This window comes from Dermochelys coriacea, chromosome 25 (genome assembly GCF_009764565.3).
Source record: "Dermochelys coriacea isolate rDerCor1 chromosome 25, rDerCor1.pri.v4, whole genome shotgun sequence".
Taxonomy (NCBI): Eukaryota; Metazoa; Chordata; order Testudines; family Dermochelyidae; genus Dermochelys; species Dermochelys coriacea.
The window spans coordinates 4,170,217-4,186,723 of NC_050092.1; the positions used below are offsets into that span (position 1 = coordinate 4,170,217).

A 16,507-nucleotide genomic window follows, 5' to 3' on the forward strand; every position below is an offset into this window, starting at 1 on the left:
TATTTAAAATTAAATGTGAAGTTATGAAACCTATGCTAAGGTCTAAGCTCACTATAATCAATTACAAAGGGAGTTATTTCAACAGTACATATCAGCTGCCAAGTTGTCAAAGTGAACTTATGGAAGTCATTCGCTGAGCACCTGGAACCAGAGTTAGCTGAACCAGCTTTTGACAGCAATAGTCTCTTCTGCAGGTGCAGAGAAAGGGTTTTCTTCACTTCAGTTCATTCAATTAGTTCAGGTCAATGACTAGTTCACACCAAGGTAAGAAACCAACTGGATGTTGGGAGGGGGAGAAAACAGGAAAGCTTGTCTTCTACTCAGAGTAAAAACTAGATGAGAGGATGAGATCTACTACTTCTAAATCCTTGAAGAACAATGGTGACCAGAAATCAGTTCAATTCAGTAACTGAGCAATTAAATTAAAATAAAATTTTAAAATGCAAACTATATACTTTGATAAACTTTCCCCCTTTATGTATCCAGCCCTATTTTTATTTCACTAACAAAATTTGAAAATGCTGTTGCACTGTGACAGGGCAGGGCCAGATGGCTATGGAAAAGTAGTGGGAGATAGATATATTAGCTCCAGGCTAAACTTATCCTGGTACCAGGGATTTGTTTAGCCTGGAGCTAATATATTTATCTCCCACTACTCTTCTATAGCCATCTGGCCTTGCCCCGTCACAGCGCATTTAATTGAATTTCCATCCAAATACAACTGGACACAAATCACAAGCAACAAACTAACAGTCCTCCAGTAAATAAGAAATGCATCATTCACCATTTTCTAACAAAAATGTAAGTGTGAAGAATCTGAATAAAATGTGTATAGTGATAGCATTTGCTCCTGGTTAGTATTTACCTGCAAATCAACATGTTCTAATGGTTACCAACCAATGAGGATTAATCTTTCTTTAGGAAAGAAACTGAAAAGAACAAATGCAAGACAAGATTAAAATCCATCTTTTAAATCAATGTTTCCTGCCTGGAAAAAAAATCAATCCATGCTGGCTGGACACAGGGTCTAATTGCACTTGCATGGTAATTAAGTTTTCAGAAAGGAACTAACATGTCTGAATCCGCTGCTGGGCATACATTTATTTATTTGGTGGAAGGAAGAAAAGCCTCAAATAGGCATCAGTATTTTGTAATTGCTAGGATGGGACATAGTAAGCAGAAGTGTCATTCAATAGGGGGCACAGGGGACAGATGTCCACCCCACAGACTTTTCTTGCATTCATATGCTCCACTGCCACTTCCCCCACCAACTTTGCAAGATATAATCACATATCACGTTCTACCGGCTGACGACTTCACTCCCCATCCCTTGAATTTTTCTGATAGCAAGTCACGTTCTATGAAACATTAGCCATGGTTGTGCATGGGCCAACATGCACCGATTGCCAGTTCTGGGATAGGCCTGGCTGTGGTGAGAGTTCTGGTTGAGTAAGAATAAGCTGCCTCAAAGAACACAGATGTCACTCAAACAATGGTACATCCGTCATGTGAGCACTCATTCTCACTTCCCATGGGGGTGATAGAGGGTTCTCTGCTACTTGGGAGATCAGAGAAAGCTCTGGGAAACGTGGTGGAATTCCAAGATGAAAGGCTGTGAGCATTTAAGGTGGGACAAAGACAATAGCATCACTGAAGTTCACACGTCTAGGTAGCATTTCCATCTCATTTAACACAAGATTTGAGGCCATCTACCCATGCTTCGGTCATATTACCCAGCCAGATGTGCATAGCCATAGTTACTGTTCCATTTTGCACAATTCTCTTCTAAATTGTGCCAACAGTTTTGCTTTTATTTAAGCCTCACAATTTGATGAGGTGGCTTAAATTGGGAAAAGAAGGCACCCAAACTCTGATTCAAGAGGAAGCAGAATCAGTAACAGCTAGACCTACCAGAACACATGGTTGAAAGGGAGGGGCTCCTATGTGGCTCAACTCAAGTTCAGAGAATCAGAGGACCTGAAGGAATGCCAGGCTGGGTTACCCAGATCTTCACACTCGAGTTTTTGTCCCCTCACTGCAGGGTACAGCTAAGCCCAGAAACACTAAAGCCCTAGGTCTAAGCCACTCAAAGCAGCCAGACTAAGGACATGTTTGCACAGAACTGCAGCAGGCCACATTGCAGCAGTGAGCAAATGCATGAGAACCAGGAGGTGAGACTGAAGGTTCGGTTTACTGCCCAATTTCTGTGACATGCGAACAGGCCACAGTAATGGGGGAAAATAAGTTGGACTCTTCAGATGTGCAGTTTTAGCAGTGTCCGGGATGGACACATGATTTTCTTAGAGCAGGATGTTGCCTCAGACAACGCCCCCGGCTCTTTAACCACAGATGGCCTCAGACCAACAACTGGAAGCCCTAATTATAACGCAAAGGCTTGTTGAAAAGCCTAGGCTGTAACTTAACCAGACAGTACCATGCCAGAGAGGACCTTACAGGCCTTCCTAGAGACTCAAAGCATCCTGAGATGGGGGTTGGACTAGATGACCTTCTGGGGTCCCTTCCAACCCTGATATTCTATGATATTCTATGATCAGAATTACGCTGTACCGAGTTATCAAAGGCAGCAGCTTATTTGTGGCACTGGTCATTCTGCTTTGGCCAGCAGACTGCAAGGAACGGCTATATCTCAGCTGGAAACAGACCCATGTCCCCTGACACTCACATGCTCCACCAAGGCCTGGAGTTTGCCATGTGTTCAGGGCGAGTTTTAAAAACTTAGGGGGAGGAAGTCCTTGGGCTCCTGTCCAGACTCTGCTCTATACCCAGCTATCTTAGGTACTTAGCTACCTCTATCATATTACTGTAGTATCAGAACACCTCACTCTAGTGTATTTATCCTCAGCACCCCCATTATCCTCACTGCATAGATAGGGTGCTAAGACACAAAGTGACTTGACTAAGGTCACACGGAGTCGGTGGCAGAGCTGGGAATGGAATGTGCTTCTCTCAAGTCCCAGGGCAGTGCCCCAACCACCAGAACATCCTTGTTTTCTAGCCACCTCTGCCACCCCAGGCCACATCAGCTTGGTCATTAACTCCCCCCACAAATCTGGACAAGAGGAAGTCATAGATTCATAGATACTAAGGTCAGAAGGGACCATTCTGATCATCTAGTCCGACCTCCTGCACAGCACAGGCCACAGAATCTCACCCACCCTCTCCTATGAAAAACCTCACCCATGTCTGAGCTATTGAAGTCCTTAAATCATGGTTCAAAGACTTCAAGGAGCAGAGAAGCCTCCCTCAAGTCAACCATGCCCCATGCTACAGAGGAAGGCAAAAAACCTCCAGGGCCTCTCCAATCTGCTCTGGAGGAAAATTCCTTCCCGACCCCAAATATGGCAATCAGCTAAACCCTGAGCCTATGGGCAAGATTCACCAGCCAGATACTATAGAAAATTCTTTCCTGGGTAACTCAGATCCCATCCATCTAATATCCCATCTCAGGGAATTTGGCCTATTTACCCTGAATATTTAAAGATCAATTACTTGCCAAAATCCCATTATCCCATCATACCATCTCCTCCAGAAACTTATCGAGTAGAATCTTAAAACCAGATAGATCTTTTGCCCCCACTGCTTCCCTTGGAAGGTTATTCCAAAACTTCACTCCTCTGATGGTTAAAAACCTTCAGTCATGGGCTGACTGGGAGGATGAAGGACTGTTTGGCATCTGGCTCACAAGGCACCTCTCACCCTGGTGATCCCTTGCACCAGTAAGTTCCATAGCATGGTTCACATTTTGTGAGTGCGCCTTGCAGACTCCCACTCCTGACCCCATTAACCCACCTCCTTTCTCACTAACCATCCCTTAAAATCGCTGTGGCAGAATACCAGGAGGGGCGTGCCTGAGGAATTTTAGCCATTGCAATGCAATATGGCAGCTGGATGGGACATCTGGCCAGCCAGCTCCTGCACAGAGCACAAACGGGGACCCTCTGTGAGGCAGAGAATTCCTTAGTGTCTGTAAAGGTGCTGGAGGTCAGAATAGTTTCAATAGCATCCGCTCCTTGGTGATGAGCGATAATCGTCTCTGGATACTTGAGTGTCTCAAGCAAGTTTAAAAAATGGGGGAGGGGTGAAATGGACACTCAAGCCAAATGGTTGTTTGCGTTTTGCTAGTTTCCCCAGAGACAAGGGCTCAGTCTATTGCCAAGTGTTCTACAAATGTTAAACGAGGCGCTGCTTTTTTGCAAGAGCCAATATCCCAGCACTCAGCACAAGCCTACAGCAAACCTGGGCACTTGCCCAAGCGCAGGGGGAAGGATGCTGAAGTGGGAGAGAAATATTTTGAGTGCTGAATGCTTCTAGAAGAGGAACTTCCCAACTTTGGGGTCTGAACGAGATTGACTCCAGCCTCCCATGGGACAGAAGCTGGTCAAGAGAGCACTGCATTTATGAGACTGTAATACAATATCTCACAACTTTTACAGGAAAGCCAGCACAGAGTGCGGCCGATCTCCTTGCTCGCTGATTGGGGAGGAACACAGGGCAGCCCACACTGAGGAGGTTGGGCTCATGCATGGAATGCTTTTAGCAACAGGGTCAGACTTCTAATTTGTGCCTTTGGGACTTCAGATCAGATGGGCCAGTGCTGGAGGCCATGCCTTTGATACCAGCAGGCTCAGCGCCTTGCCCGCAGCCCTCCCTCTGCAGGAGACCGATGTTAGGAGCTAGGACCAGGTCACTTGGCTCTTCAGTTCTAGGCTATTGGGATGAAATGGGTGGGAACGTTCATTGCCATCCCAGCTTTTCACCTGCCAGTTAGTGCAAGCCGAATGCTGCTGTTCGCCTCCCAGTGCAGACAACTTTGGACGGCAGAGAGACAGGGACAGGCCCCCAATTTAGGGCATCGTTGGGATGTTTTAGTGGGTGGGCTGGGGCAGATCATTGTAACCGCCCGCTCCCTGCCACCTATGCCCACCCCTAGTAATGCTGTGGAGAGTGTACATGGGGGCTTGGGAGACTCTCTACACTACAGAGCCCATGCCGGGGTAATCCCAAGTGTAGACACAGCATACGCCAACAAGAGTTTTTCCACTGGGGGAGGATCACCAGCACCCCAAATACTGTTACCCCTCTTCTGGCAGCATAGCGGTATTTACACTAGGGGTTGCATAGGGTAACAATGTCCTGGGGGGGTTGCCCCCACCCCACTGACTAACATAGTTAAACCAGAAGACGTTTAAAGCGTAAACCTTTTACAGTGGAGACCGGTAAGCAAGCGTCAAGTCTCACTGTCTCCTGTAACAGACCAACGCGAGAGGCCTAACAGCCACCCAGTGACACAGGGATCAGCCCTTGGTCCTGACACGCCAGCCAGCAAGCCAAAGGGTTAGCTGCAGGAAGATGCCAAGCCCCAGCTTCAGCCTCCCTGGTACTGTCCAGACCAGAGCAGCTTTCAGCTGCTTTGGAGCAGGAGGGAGTACAGAGAGTAGGAAAGAAAAGTGCCCAGGAAAGCCAGCAGCTTCTCAAGGAGAGAAAAGGCACAACTGCCCACCATGCCAATCCAAGGGAGAGGCAAGAAGAACAATGAGAGGCCAACATGGCTCCTGAGGAGCCCTTTAATGACATGGAAAAAAAAAAAAAAGAAAGAACAATCCTACAAAAAGTGGAAACGCAGCATGGGGTGGGCAGGGATAGCTCAGTGGTTTGAGCATTGGCCTGCTAAACCCAGGGTTGTGAGTTCAATCCCTGAAGGGGCCGTTTAGGGATATGGGGGAAAAATTGGTGATGAGCTCTGCTTTGAGCAGGGGGTTGGACTAGATACCTCCTGAGGTCCCTTCCAACCCTGATATTCTAGGATTCTATGAAAGAATAGCTCAAGTATGTATGGCAAAAAGTCAGACTGAGGCACGATATGAGGTACACCAAGCAAGGGGCATTAGGGGGAATAAGAGGTTCCTTAAATACATTAACAGCCAGAGAAAGATTAAAGAAACTGTATGTCCTCCATAGGTGCAGGAATTAAGGGCACTGCTGCACCCCCTGGCTTGAAGCGGTTTTGATCATATACAGGATTTACAGTTTTGGTCAATGGCTCTCAGCACCCCCACTTAGGGTTGACAGCCCTCCTGCTTTCGTCAGGAGTCTCCCAGAATCAGGCTATCTCCTGGAGGCTACGGAAGCCAATCCAGGAGATTTTAGCCTGCTTAAAGTCCAGCAGTTGTGGAAAGAGCCCAGAGGAGAGCAACAAAAATGATAAAGAGTTCACAAAACCTGACCTCAGAGCATAGGCATGGAAACAAGCAGTGTGTGTGTGTGTGTGGGGGGGTTTACACAGGGCCACTGGCCCCAGGCCTCCACCCCCCAGTCCTGCCCCCTGCACTGGGGTCCTGGCTGCCAGCCCCACTTCCCATCCTCTGGCCCTGCGCCCCACTCTCGGCCCCATGCCCGTGGCTTTGCTCTTGGAGACCTTGCCCCGCTCCCTGGCCCCATGCCTGGGGCCCTGCTCCATGCCCAGGGCCCAGAGCGCCACTCCTGGCCCATTGCCCACCCCCAGCCTTTGCCCCCTTACCCCATCCAGGTGTCCCCCTCCCAGAAACATGGCATTGCTCCCAGCCTCAGCTGTGGGGGGCATGGACAGGGCTAATGGGGCTGGCTCTCAGCACCCCCACTATTAAAAGGGTTCCAAAGCCAGTGCCTCAAAGGAAAGATTAAAAAAAAAAGAGCTGGGCACATTTAGTCTTGAGAAAAGACAGCTGGACAGGGAACCTGATAACAGTCTTCAAAAACTTAAGGGTTGTTATAAAAAGATGACAGGTTTCAGAGTAGCAGCTGTGTTAGTCTGTATTCGCAAAAAGAAAAGGAGGACTTGTGGCACCTTAGAGACTAACAAATTTATTAGAGCATAAGCTTTCGTGAGCTACAGCTCACTTCATCGGATGCATTTGGTGGAAAAAAAAAAAATCTTTCCACCAAATCTTTTTTTTCCTATGAAAAGATGGTGAGCAATTGTCCTCCATGGCCACTGAAATTAGGACAAGTAGTAATTGGCTTAACCAGCCACAATGTTTCAGTTAAACGTTAGGAAAATCTAAGGCTAGTTCAGCTCTGGACCAGGCTCCCCAGAGAGGCTGTGGGGTCCCCCGCATTGGAGGTTTTTAAGTCCAGGCTGGACAAACCCCTGTCAGGGCCGGTGTAGGGTCACATGGTCCTGCCCCAGCGCAAGGGGCTGGACTAGGAGACCTCTTCCAGCCCTACATTTCTATGAGCATGAAAAGAGCAACCAAGCTGCCAGCCCCAGAAAGGCCCATTAAGTTGACTAGCGCTGCAGGAGGCGCATTTGAAGCCCCTGCAGAGAGCGGCAGCTGCATGAGTGTCTCACTCACCATTAAGCACTAAGCCCTCCGCCTTCCATGAATAGTTAACCAAGCGGGCTCAGCCCAGAGACGGGAACTGCCTGGAGGCTGGGACTGTTTCAGGACTTGCCCCCCCCCGCATTGCTGTAGCTGCGCCAGAGCGCACAGGCAGGGCGGCTGCTTGCACCAGCGATACCTCCTCCGTTGAAAGTAGCCGCACCTCTGCGCTGGCGCGGACCCCAGCTGCTATTTCCCCGCACGCCGCACTTGAAATTGCGGCACCCCTGGCGCAAGTAACAGCTTCACGGGGCGGTCTGCAGCGCCGCAGCAGAGCGGAGCCCTTCCCCCGCCCCGGGGTGCCCGCCCCGGGCTCAGCACGTGGGGAGGCGCCCGCTTGGCAGTGAGACGGGCCGGGGGCGCCAGGCTCCCCCCGGGAGCAGCCCCCAGCGGGCCCTAGGCAGGCGGCACCTACCTGCGCATACAGCTCCCCCGCAGCCATGGCGAGAGGGGCCCCGAGCAGCCTGGGCCGGCCCCGGGAGACGCCGCAGGTGCAAAGACCCCCCAGGCGGCTGCCCAGGGCGCTTATGGGGAGGGTGGAGCGCGCGCCGCGCCTTGCACGGGGCCGCGTGCACCTGGCATCAATCGCCACTTAACTCGCCCCCGGGGCCTGCTCCGTGCGCCCAGCAACCGCGGGGATGGGCCCTGCAGGGAGGGTATCGCGGCCGGGGGGTCCTGCAGGGCCAAGGCGCCCGAGCACATCCCCAAGTCTCTCCCCAGATCCAGCTACCTGATGCCAGATGCAGGTGGAGAGGCTCCACTTGGCCTTTGGATCTTATTCTAGCGATTTGCATCCCTGGGGCCACCGGTCACCCTGAGATGCAGGGTCCCCCCCTGTGCTGGGCGCTGCCCAGTAGCAAAGGGGAGAGCCCCTGCTCCAGAGAGCACAGTCCCGGGGTCAGGCCAGGTGCACTGGGTGGATGAAACAAGCAGGGTGTGGGGCTCCCTGGCCACGGAGACAGGTTGGGGATTTATTAGCTGCAGGGAAGAGAACAGGGGGACGCCTGCAGGGTTAGCGGAAAAGCTGCTCTGGAGAGGCAGCAAGGGGGATACAGACCCAAGCTAATTTGAGCCTTTCACAGCCCATACTGTAGTTAGCTTCACCATGCTCTGGGAGGCAGGGCAGGGCTGTTATCTCCAGGGCACAGAGGGGAAACTGAGGCACAGAGCAGCTTTGATTTCCCCAAAGGCACACGGAGTCTGTGGCCGAGAACGGGCTTGCACCTAGGTTGCCGAAGTCCTGCGACCTGCCCTAACCACCAGGCCAGGCTTCTGCTCCTGCTTTTCTGCATACAGCACCAAGCACAATGGGGGAAACTGCTCTGAGCTAGGGCCTCTGGGCACTGCCATAATAACAACATGGCCCCAGGTCCACCTGACTTTTGAGGACTCAGTTGGTGGCGTTATGTTGGGTGAGTTTCATCCACAGAGCATAATATGTCATTTTACAGGAAAGATCTTGATGCCTCCAGCCCATGCCCCGTCCACCCCTGGCTGCCCCACACTGAGTGTGCTGTTTCTCTGGATGCCTGCTCCCTTCCCCTCTGGTCTCCGTGGCTCAGTATAATTTGGTCTTGACAATTATATAAGGCAAACGCTCCGTTAATCCAGCATGCACCGAAGGATTAGTGCAACATAATAATCGGGGAGATTAAAACATTGCCTTTTTTTATGTGAACAAATTCTGCAACATGAAGCCCATAAAGACATTTTCTGATGTAAAAATAATGAAGCGCTAATTGCCCAGGGGCTGTCAGCAGCATGTGTCTCATTAACAAATCATGTAGGCGGGTTTGCGCCATGTGGACTCTGTAGACACAGACTGAAATGCCATTAATAGCAGCATTTTCAGCTAGGGAGAAAAGAGGGGTGAAAAAATTCCAAAGGGGTTTGTCACACTTTCCAATAACAAAAAAAGCATGGTAAAAATTAGCACTGGTAAAAAGCGATTGTCTATGCAGAGCCACTCAGAAAAATTAATCTGAATGAATTAAAGGTGAATTTGAAGTAGATAGGTTAAACCGTGTGACATCCCTATGCGGACACTTATTCAGAATTAAAGTGGCTTTCATTCAGTTTATCTTAATTTGCTTCCAAAGTTAATTAAGCTAAACTGAATCTAGGCTACTTTAATTCTAAATTAGTGTGTCCACATAGGGATTTAATGCATTTTAATGAATCCACTTTAAAAATTAATTCAGATTAATTTTCCTGAATTTTCCCATGTAAAACTGAGTGCCAGCCCTGCTGGATAAACCCTGTGTCAGAGCCTAGTGGCTAGGCTGTGGCAGAGCAAGATTTCACTCCCCAGGCCCTCACTGCATCCTGAGTGAGTAGGTCCCCACACTCAATTCAATGTGGTGGAGAAACGCAGACCATCCCTGCCCCAGAGCTCACAAGTGACCTGGAGGGACCCTGGAGGTTCTGCCTCTGTGGCTCAGTCAGACCTTGGCCTCTCTGGTGAGACTGACAGCAAAGGGGAGCAACCTAGACCCAGGTCCTCATGGGTCTGTAGGCACCTAACGCCCAGTGAAATCAATCAGCCTTAGGTGGCTAAATACCTCTGAGGTGCTGGGCCTTGGTGCCCTCTGGGGCGGTTATTATGTGGACCCTGGCCCCCGGCATTCCAGACTGACTCCGTTCACACCCATTCCCTGAGGACAGGAACCCCCTGCTCTACATTTGCACCAATGAGGAAAGGATCTAGAGCAGACAGCTAAGCCCCTGAGCCAGCCAGGATTCGGCCCTGACGTCCAAAGAACTGGGGGCTCTAGAGGTACTTTACAATATTAACACCCCCCACAGAGGTATTTCTCAGCAAGGGCCTGGCCTTGCTCTCATTAGAGTCGGTGGAACCTGGAAGGAGCAAGGGCTATCTCTCCCTGTGTTTCAGGCCAGACCAGCTCCCTGGCCCACTGTCCATTTGCTCCCCATAGCTGCATTGTCCTGGCTAGCACCCAGGCAGCTTCACTGCCGTCACTAGGCAGGACTCTTGAGATAAACTGGAGCTGGCAGGTCTCCCCAGTTGCCCTGCAACCCCACTTCCCTCATGCCACAGGTTCTTTGTACCCCCCCATACCAGGGGCCCCCTTTCTGCCATTCACCAGGGGTTCTTGGTCCTTCCCAGTCACACCAAAGAGTTTGAGCCTCCATATCTCCTCACCAATCTAATTCTTTCTTTCTCTTTCCAGATGTCAACATTTTAAGCTGATTTGGGCCTGGGCAGAGCTGAGACAAGGGGTGCTGTTCTGCTGGACAGGGTGAATTTTTGCCACCAGCTGGTTCTTTGGTTTAGAGAGAATTGTCGAGCCAGTAGCAGCTGCTGGTATTGCTAAGCGGCTTTCAGGGGCTCTGTGGGGCCATTTCCACCTCTCAGCTTCTCTGATTTTAATCAGAACCATTAGGTTACGCCCATTGAGGCCTAGACCCTTCCCTGGACATTTGGAATCGATGGGATGCAGCATTGGAGAGTTGCTGGGTGTCAGACAAATGCTGGCCGGTTGAAGGTAAGGGCCTGGCCCGTTCGGCTACCAGGCTCTGCGCTCATAGTGTCTCCGTTATTTATAACCAGTTCAAAGCATTTCAAAAGGCAGAGGGGGAGTTTTTCTAATTGCCTACTCAGTCTGCGATGTGAAAGCCAAGCTGGGCCCTTTCCTGATTCAAGCCTCAGCACCATGAGAGATGCCACCGGCTGCAGTCATTGCTCTGGCACAAACTCCAGGCCTGCACAGGGCCAGGTTTGACCTTGCATTTGGAGCTGAGGTCACACTTCTGTTGCCACTTCAGGATCCAGACTAGACAACATCTAGGATTTGCAAAGGGGTTCAGGCACCCGGTTTCCATGGGCCTTAGATGTCTAATTCCTTTGGGCACCATTCACAAATAAATTCCAGCCCTCACCGGTAGTGGCTCTGCAGGGCTAACTGTAGTCAGCTGTAGCAAGAAGTTATTGTCAGCCGTGAAATCTGCAGCACTGACACCAAGGCCAGAGAGGAAAGCTGCTGAGTAGGATAGGAGCCATATTTACAGCCACTTTCAGCACCGTTCACCACATATCAGGCACGGGGGCGGGGGGGAGGCAGCAAGGGGAGGGATTCCACAGTAGGCGTGTGTGCTCGCCACATGCATCGGTGCCCCCAGTTTTTCCCTCAGCAGTATCCGTAGGGGAGCGGCTGTGGTGCCCGTATGGCGCGGTATACGGGGCGCCACCGGTTCCCCCTACCCTCAGTTCCTTCTTCCAACAGTGGGGAAGGCGGGCAGGTCGTGGAATGGACGTGAGCAACACATTTCAAAGAACTCCAGTTTTGGAAAAGGTAACTATCTTCTTCGAGTGATTGCTCATGTCCAGTTCACATTTGGTGACCCCCCAGCTGTTTCCATGGTGGCGGGTAGCAGTTCACGGCTGTGCAGATTGTAATACAGCTCTGCCGAACCCTGTGATGTCTCTGGCCTGCTGAGTGATGGCATAATGAGACGGGAACGTGTGGACCGAGGACCACGTCGCAGCTTGACGGATGTCCTGGATCGGGATGTGTGCCAGGAAGGCCACCGAAGACACCTGTGCTCTAGTCGAATGGTCCCTGATGATCGGCGGTGGTGGGACCTTTGCTAGCTCGTAACAGGTCTTTATGCAAGAGGTGATCCAGTTGGAAATCCTCTATGAAGAAACCAGAAGGCCCTTCATCCTATCCACCGTAGCAATGAAGAGCTGGGTCGATGTACAGAACGGCTTGGTACGCTCCTCTCCTCAGCAGTCTTGTGCGGCTTGGGACAGAACACAGGCAGGAACACGTCCTGGCTCATGTGGAAGGAAGATACCACTTTTGGCAGGAAGGCCAGGTGGGGCCGCAGATGGACCTTGTCCTTATAAAACACTGTGTAAGGTGGTTCTGAGATCAAGGCCTTAATCTCTGAGACTCATCTCACCGACGTCACCGCCACCAGGAAAGAGATCTTCCAGGACAAGTAGGAAAGGGAGCAGGAGCCCAGTGGCTCGAAAGGTGGGCCGGTGAGCCTGAAGAGGACCAAGTTAAGGTCCCACTACAGGACACGGTCCTGTGGGTAAAGCCTCTCAAGACCCCTCAGGAACCTGACAGTCATGTTGTGAGAAAAGACTGTTTGACCTTGGATCGACTAGTGGAATGCGGAGATGGCTGCAAGGTGCACTCTGATGGAAGAATGTGCCAGACCCTGGGTCCTGAGCTGCAGTAAGTAGTCGAAGATGGACTGCACTGAAGAACATGAGGAAGAAATGCCACGCACCGATGCCCAGTGGGAAAACCTTGTCCACTTGGCCAGGTAAGTTAGTCTTGTGGATGGCTTCCTACTTCCCAGGAGGACCTGCTGGACCTCCACTGAGCAGGTATACTCCTCCGGGTTCAACCGTGGAGCATCCATGCCAAGAGGTGTAGAGACTCGAGGTTGGGGTGTCAGAGCCAACCATGATCTTGTGACAGCAGGTCCAGATGGTAGGGAAGGAGTCACTACCATGTTCATAGAAAAGGAGTACTTGTGGCACCTTAGAGACTAACAAATTTATTAGAGCATAAGCTTTCGTGAGCTACAGCTGCTACTCTGAAACCTACCATGTTCATGAACATGCAGAACCAGTGCTGGCGAGGGCACACAGGGGTGATCACAATAACCTGTGCCTTGTCCCTCTTGATCTTCACTAGGACCCAGCTGATGAGAAGAATCAGAGGGAACACGTACATCAGACCCTCGGCCCATGACAGGACAAAGGCATCGGAGAGGGAGCCCTTGCTCAGGCCCTTCCAGGAGCAAAACGGATGGCACTTTCTGTTTTGCCTGGTGGCAAACAGATCTACGTGGGGAGTTCCCCACCTCTGGAAGATCATGCAGGCCACCCCCGGGTGGAATGACCACCCATGGTGAGAGGAGAATTCCCTGCCGAGATGATCTGCGAGGGCATTCCTGATGCTGGGGAGGTGACTGAGTTTCCAGATGGATTCTGTGATCAATGCAGAGAGCCAACAAGCATGCTCCTTCTTGCCTGTTCACGTGCACTAACTTTTCAAGAACTCTAGTTCATACCAACGAAGCCTAAGCATTGCTAGCAAGAGCAGCGAACGTTCCAGCACCGTCACTGGCGGCAAGAAAGAACTGAGGGTGGGGGGAGCGGGCAGCGCCCCTTATACCACGCCGTATGGGCACCACTGCAGAGGGCGCCAGAGCTGCTCCCCTATGGATACTGCTGAGGGATAAACTACCAGCACTGGTGCATGTGGCGAGCACACACATCTAAATGTGGAATAGACATGAGCAAGCACTGGAAGAAGAACCATTGTTTTGCCGCATTAAAGACAGAAACGATTGCAACAGCCCCATTGGTCTGGTGCTAGGATACAGAATGTACAGGATGTACCCACAGCTATGGTCCTTTCTATTCTGCTTGATGCAGGGGGCATGCATAAGAACATAAGAACGGCCCTACTGGGTCAAACTAAGGGTCCAGCTAGCCCAGTATCCTGTCTTCCGACAGTGGCCAATGCCAGGTGCCCTAGAGGGAATGAACAGAACAGGGAATCATCAAGTGATCCATCCCGTCACCCATTCCCAGCTTCTGGCAACCAGGGACACCTTTATTGTCCATCCTAGCTAATAGCCATTGATAGATCTATCCTGTATGAATTTATATACTTCTTTTTTTAACCCTGTTATAGTCTTGGCCTTCACAACATCCTCTGGCAAGGAGTTCCACAGGTTGACTATGCATTGTGTGAAGAAATACTTCCTTTTATTTGTTTTAAACCTGCTGCCTATTGATTTCATTTGGTGACCCCTAGTTCTTGTGTTATGAGAAGTAGTAAACTACACTTCCTTATTTACTTTCTCTACACCAGTTATGATTTTATAGATCTCAATCATATCCCCCCTCAGCCGTCTCTTTTCCAAGCTGAAAAGTCCCCGTCTTGTTAATCTCTCCTCATACAGAAGCCGTTCCAGACCCCTCATCATTTTTGTTGCCCTTTTCTGAACCTTTTCCAATTCCAATCTATCTTTTTTGAGACGGGGCGACCACATCAGCACACAGTATTCAAGATGTGGGTGTACCATGGATTTATATAGCGGCAACATGATATTTTCTTTCCCTTTCTTAATGATTCCCAACATTCTGTTCACTTTTTTGACTGCCGCTGCATATTGGGTGGATGTTTTCAGAGAACTATCCACAATGACTCCAAGTTCTCTTTCTTGAGTGGTAACAGCTAATTTAGACCCTATCATTGTATATGCATCTCTTGGAGGGGGCGCTGGCAGAGGGCGGAAGCAGTGGAGGAAGGGAATGAGCAGTTGGGGGGGGGGGCGGGAAGGGTTGTAAAAGGCGCAGGGGACATGCCAGAATTAAATGCTGTGTAGTAGGAAGAAGGAATGCTGCTGGGGCTGGTGCAGTGATTTGTGACTGATGTTCTTTAGTTTTTAAATGTGTCCAGGCACCCAGCATTTTGGATTGTTAGGGAGCAAGGGGCATGCCCCTTAGTGTGCAGTTCAAAATAAGTGAATACATATTGGGGTGCCATCGGCATCAGGACACTGTCTATTCTACAGTCACTTCTGCATGCCAGACATGTGGGCTACAGATGGGAGCTCAGATTTTTGGGTTCTATTCCCAGCACTGCCACTAACTCCCACGGTCAATTTAAGTAAGGCGCAGGGCGGCTTGGTGCTATTTTATCCATCTGCAAAATGGGGCAAACACTTACCTCATCACAGCATTTGTGGATGGATTTTGTGCAAATAAATCATCGAGCCCTTTCACAGAAAGTTACTAGAAGCATTTCACATCTGCATGGGAGGGAACTACACATACACTCTCTCTTTCAAATCCCCCCACCCCCATTTGCAGTTAGAAGCAGGGTCGGGGGTGTTTAAATAATAGATTTGAGAAAATACAAGTGGCTGAACCAGTGTTGTAGGCCTGGAGGCAGGACTCAGGCTGATGGTCTCTGGCCTGTGTTTTGCAGGAGGTCAAAGTAGATGATCAGAAAAGTCCCTTCTGTCTTTGAACGCTAAAAATCATAGCTCTTCATAGTATTTCTTCTCCAGCCCCACGTGTAGGATATGGCATCAGGGCAAGAAAAAGTTCCTCTTAGCCAGGAGAGCCCAGGGCATGCTCTTCAGCATGGCTTCGTGGACCGGAGGCTAGAAATTGTGCACCCACTTTCAGGGTGAAGATGGGCATCTGGTGGAAGCTGAACCAATTGCCCCAGGATAATCTAGACTGAAATTCTGGACTATTCTCTTTGAAACAGCAGGAAGGGCCCAAAGCACGTGCTCCCCATCTTGGCCTGGGGCAGGCTGTTTTGCTGCAGGACAGTAGCTATCCTGTATATGCCAATGGCTCCTACACTGAAGCACCTTTTAGATCCCTCACAGAAGGTTGCAGAAATAGCTCAACCCGCAGAGCTGGTTGTGGCCACAAGTGTGATTGCTGATGGGAAATGCCCTTTGCACACAGAACAATTCTGTGGGGAAATTTTTGGTGTTGCCAAACAGTTTGGATTGTCCAGCAGGAAAATCGACATGACCCCTGCCAGCCTCCAAGGCGCTTGTCAGCTTCACTTTCAGCCTGCCCAAAGAATGAAATTGACAAGAGCCCTCCAGGCGGGCAGCCAGCCAGCTGAAAAATTCCAGTTTGGTTCTTTTTGAAATAGAATTTTTCAGAATTTCTGGCTTCTGAAAAAGTTGGAGATTTTTGCTTTTCCTCTTGAATTGCATAAATATTTTACCAGAACCTCAAAATTTCCCACAGGCTGGAAATTCCATTTTCCAGGCAGCATACAAGTGCGACAGGCCGACCACTGCCAATGATGATGGATGGATGGCTGGCAGAAGCCTGGTCTTTGTGCAGATTCTGAAGGTGACCAACATCCTTCTGCCCCAGCACCCTTCTCTGCTGAGCAGGCTCTCACATGGGTGCCTTAACTGTGCATAGGTACCAGCTGCAAGGTAACTGCTACTCAGCAATATCAGACCCTCTCTGCCCCCAGAGGCAGCTGTCCCACAGCTGGGACATCTCCAGCAGCCTTTGCTGAGAGCAGCAGGCCAGCCATGGCTAGTGTCATAGGTGAACCAGGGCAGGAATAGGAAGAGAGATGGACAAGGCC

General features: G+C 50.3%; 1 protein-coding gene across 6 annotated transcripts in view; it reads right to left on the reverse strand.

Annotated features, from left to right (window-relative positions):
• Positions 1-7,896, reverse strand: part of LOC119848421 (unconventional myosin-Vb-like) — a 74,069-nt gene extending 66,173 nt beyond the window's left edge. For all 6 annotated transcript variants that reach the window (XM_043502659.1, XM_043502658.1, XM_043502655.1 and 3 more), the window contains exon 1: positions 7,795-7,896. In XM_043502659.1, coding sequence (XP_043358594.1) covers positions 7,795-7,821 — 27 coding nt within the window. In that variant the 5' untranslated portion in view covers positions 7,822-7,896. The remainder of the gene's footprint in view (positions 1-7,794) is intronic.
• Positions 7,897-16,507: the final 8,611 nt, after the last annotated feature.